The sequence below is a fragment of the Charadrius vociferus genome, unplaced genomic scaffold, assembly GCF_000708025.1.
Source record: "Charadrius vociferus isolate BGI_N301 unplaced genomic scaffold, ASM70802v2 scaffold2003, whole genome shotgun sequence".
Classification (NCBI taxonomy): domain Eukaryota; kingdom Metazoa; phylum Chordata; class Aves; order Charadriiformes; family Charadriidae; genus Charadrius; species Charadrius vociferus.
In genome coordinates this window covers 216,193-219,658 of record NW_009647573.1, presented here as the reverse complement: position 1 = coordinate 219,658, position 3,466 = coordinate 216,193, and the positions used below count along the sequence as shown (strand labels likewise).

Genomic DNA, 3,466 nt, shown 5'->3' with positions numbered 1-3,466 from the left:
GTGTCCCCAGTCCTGGGTGTCCCCAATCCTGGGAGTCCCCACAATCCTGGGTGTCTCCATGTCCCCAGTCCTGGGTGTCCCCAATCCTGGGAGTCCCCAGTCTTGGATGTCCCCAGTCCTGGGTGTCCCCAATCTTGGGTGTCCCCAGTCTTGGATGTCCCCAATCTTGGGTGTCCCCAGTCCTGGGTGTCCCCAATTCTGGGTGTCCCCCCAATCCTGGGTGTCTCCAGTACTGGGTGTCCCCAGTCTTGGGTGTCCCCAGTCCTGGATGTCCCCAGTCAGGGGTGTCCCCAATCTTGGGTGTCCCCAGTCTTGGATGTCCCCAATCTTGGGTGTCCCCAGTCCTGGGTGTCCCCAATTCTGGGTGTCCCCCCAATCCTGGGTGTCCCCAGCCTTGGATGTCTCCAGTCCTGGGTGTCCCCAACCAGGGGTGTCCCAAATCTTGGGTGTCCCCAGTCTTGGGTGTCCCCAATCCTGGGGATCCCCAGTCCTGAGTGTCCCCAATTCTGGGTGTCCCCCCAATCCTGGGTGTCCCCAGCCTTGGATGTCTCCAGTCCTGGGTGTCCCCAACCAGGGGTGTCCCAAATCTTGGGTGTCCCCAGTCTTGGGTGTCCCCAATCCTGGGGATCCCCAGTCCTGAGTGTCCCCAATTCTGGGTGACCCCACAATCCTGGGTGTCCCCAACCAGGGGCGTCCCCAGTCTTGGGTGTCCCCAGTCCTGGGTGTCCCCAATCCTGGGAGTCCCCACTCTTGGATGTCCGGCACCGTGTACCGCCCGCCCTGAAAGAGCCCTTCCGCTCCTACCACTTCTTTTTTTTTGTCTATTTTTTCTTTTTTTTTTTTTAACTTTTTTTTTTCCTTAAATAGATCTCTCTCTGAAATAGGTTTTGATTTTTTTTTTTTTTTAACGTGTGTTTGGACACAAAATAAAGCTTTGGATTTACATGGAAGCTCTTTTCCATGTGACAGAGCCACTTTCCATCCCCACCCCGTGCTTCCTAGCGTCTGCCTTTCCAAGAAAAGGTCCTTGGCTACCGAGGGATCCTCGGGGGAGCCCTGCTTACGATGGGAAGATTGGAAACATAATATATATATATATTTTTTTCTGTTTTTTTTTTTAAAAAAAGGGAGAGAAACATCTTTAAAGAGAAAAATCGGAGGAAAAGTACTAACTAGATTTTGTGACACTTTGTTTTGTTTCGGTTTTTTTTTTGGTTTAGGAGAGTCCTTGCGTGTTACCCTCAGACGACCCTCCTGCTACATTCAATCCTGATGCTTCATTATTTGAATTATCCTCAAAGTGCTGCTCCTCCTCGTCGTTCCTCTCAATCTTGACTCTCACCACCGGCTTGATGTCCTCTGATTCTTGACTCTCCCCACCGGCTTGAAAACTTCCATCTTCGGGGTTCCCCGTAGGGGTGGTAGGCAAACCCCCGGCATCTCTCACCCGGGGTTTACGGCCCCTCCTGGATGGAATACCGTTGCATCCATCTTTTTTAAGGTGCCTGTGCAAGTGGTCGGAGCGGACGAAAGTCTTGAAGCAGCTGTCGCACTGGTAGGGCCGCAGGCCGGTGTGGACGCGCATGTGGTTCTTCAAGTCGTAGTTGTGAGCGAAAGCGGCGCCGCATTGCTGGCACAAGTACGGCTTCTCCCCTGTGTGTTTCCGCATGTGAACCTTCAGCTTGTCCTGCCTGCGTGGGAGAGAAAGGACAGGGAGGGGGGGGCAGGTCAGCCTGGGGGTCTGCCTTCGTCCCTTGCGCCCGGTACGGGGCGAGCATCACCCGGTACGGGGCTGAGCGTCGCCCGGTACGGGGCTGAGCATTGGCATGGGGCCGAGCAACGGTACGGGGCCGAGCATCGCCCCAGGTGGGTCTCAGCATCGGTATAGGGCCGAGCATCGCCCGATACAGGGTTGAGCACCATCCGGTATGGGGCTGAGCATCAGTACACGGCTCAGCATTGCCCTGTACAGCGCCGAGCATCGGTACAGGGCCAAGCATTACCCGCTACAGGGCTGAGCGTCAATACGGGACTGAGCACCCCCGGTATGGGTCTCAGCAGCACCCGGTACAGGGTCAAGCACCACCCAGTATAGTGCTGAGCATTGGTACAGGGCCGAGCATCGCCTGAGATGGGTCTCTGTATCAGTACAGGGCCGAGCATCACCCGATACAGGGTTGAGCGCCATCCGGTACGGGGCTGAGCATCAGTACAGAGCCAAGCATCACCCGGTACGGGGCTGAGCATTGGTATGGGGTTGAGCATCGCCCTGTACAGTGCTGAGCATCAGTACAGAGCCAAGCATCACCCGGTACGGGGCTGAGCATCAGTATAGGGCCAAGCATCGCCCCATATGGCACTGAGCATCAGTACAGGGCCAAGCATCACCCGGTACGGGGCTGAGCATCAGTATAGGGCCAAGCATCGCCCCATATGGCACTGAGCATCAGTACAGGGCCAAGCATCACCCGGTACGGGGCTGAGCATCACCTGGTACAGCGCTGAGCATCAGTACAGAGCCAAGCATCACCCGGTAACGGGGCTGACATCAAGTATAGGGCCAAGCATCACCCCATATGGCACTGACCATTGGTACAGGGCCAAGCATCACCCGGTACGGGGCTGAGCATCACCCAGTACAGCACTGAGCATCAGTACAGGGTTGAGCATTGCCCTGTACAGCGCTGAGCATTGGTACAGGGCTGAGCATCAATACGGGGCTGAGCATCGCCCAGTATGGGTCTCAGCAGCGCCCAGTACAGGGTCGAGCACCACCCAGTACAGGGCTGAGCGTCGGTACAGGGTCAAACATCACCCAGTATGAGTGTGAGTATCACGTGGTATGGGGCTGAGCATCGCCTGGTACAGGGCTGAATATCACCCGCTACAGGGCCAAGCACCGCTCGGTACGAGGCTCAGTAGCGCCTGGTATGGGTTTGAGCATCAGTACAGGGCCGAGCATCACCCAGTACAGGGCTGAGTTATCAGTACAGGGTTGAGCATTGCCCTGTACAGCGCTCAGCATCAGTACAGGACCAAGCATCACCCGCTACAGGGCTGAGCATCGCCTGGTACACCGCCGAACATCAATATAGGAGCGAGCATCACCCGGTATGGGTCTCAGCAGCGCCCAGTACGGGGTTGAGCACCACCCAGTACAGGGCTGAGTATCGGTACGGGGTCAAACACCACCCGGTACGAGGCTGAGCATTGCCTGGTATAGGGCTGAGCACCACCCGGTTATGGGGCTAAGCATCACCCAGTATGGGGCTGAGCACTGCCTGGTACGCGGTCAAGCATCTCCCGGTATGGGTCTGACCATCGGTACGGGGCCAAGCATCACCCAGTATGGGGCTAAGCATGGGTATGGGGCCGAGCATCGCCTGGTACGAGGTCGAGCATCGCCCAGCACGGGGCTGGCTGGCTCCTGCCAGGGCCTGCGCTGCTGCAACCGCAACTCGCCCGA

At 57.1% G+C, this 3,466-nt stretch overlaps 1 protein-coding gene across 1 annotated transcript in view; it reads right to left on the bottom strand.

Moving 5' to 3' along the window:
- Positions 1–1,126: 1,126 nt before the first annotated feature.
- The window catches only part of ZBTB7A (zinc finger and BTB domain containing 7A), a 6,174-nt gene continuing 3,834 nt past the window's right edge, over positions 1,127–3,466 (bottom strand). The window contains exon 2 of the mRNA XM_009880889.1: positions 1,127–1,691. Within this exon, the coding sequence (XP_009879191.1) occupies positions 1,217–1,691 (475 nt within the window). The 3' untranslated portion in view covers positions 1,127–1,216. The remainder of the gene's footprint in view (positions 1,692–3,466) is intronic.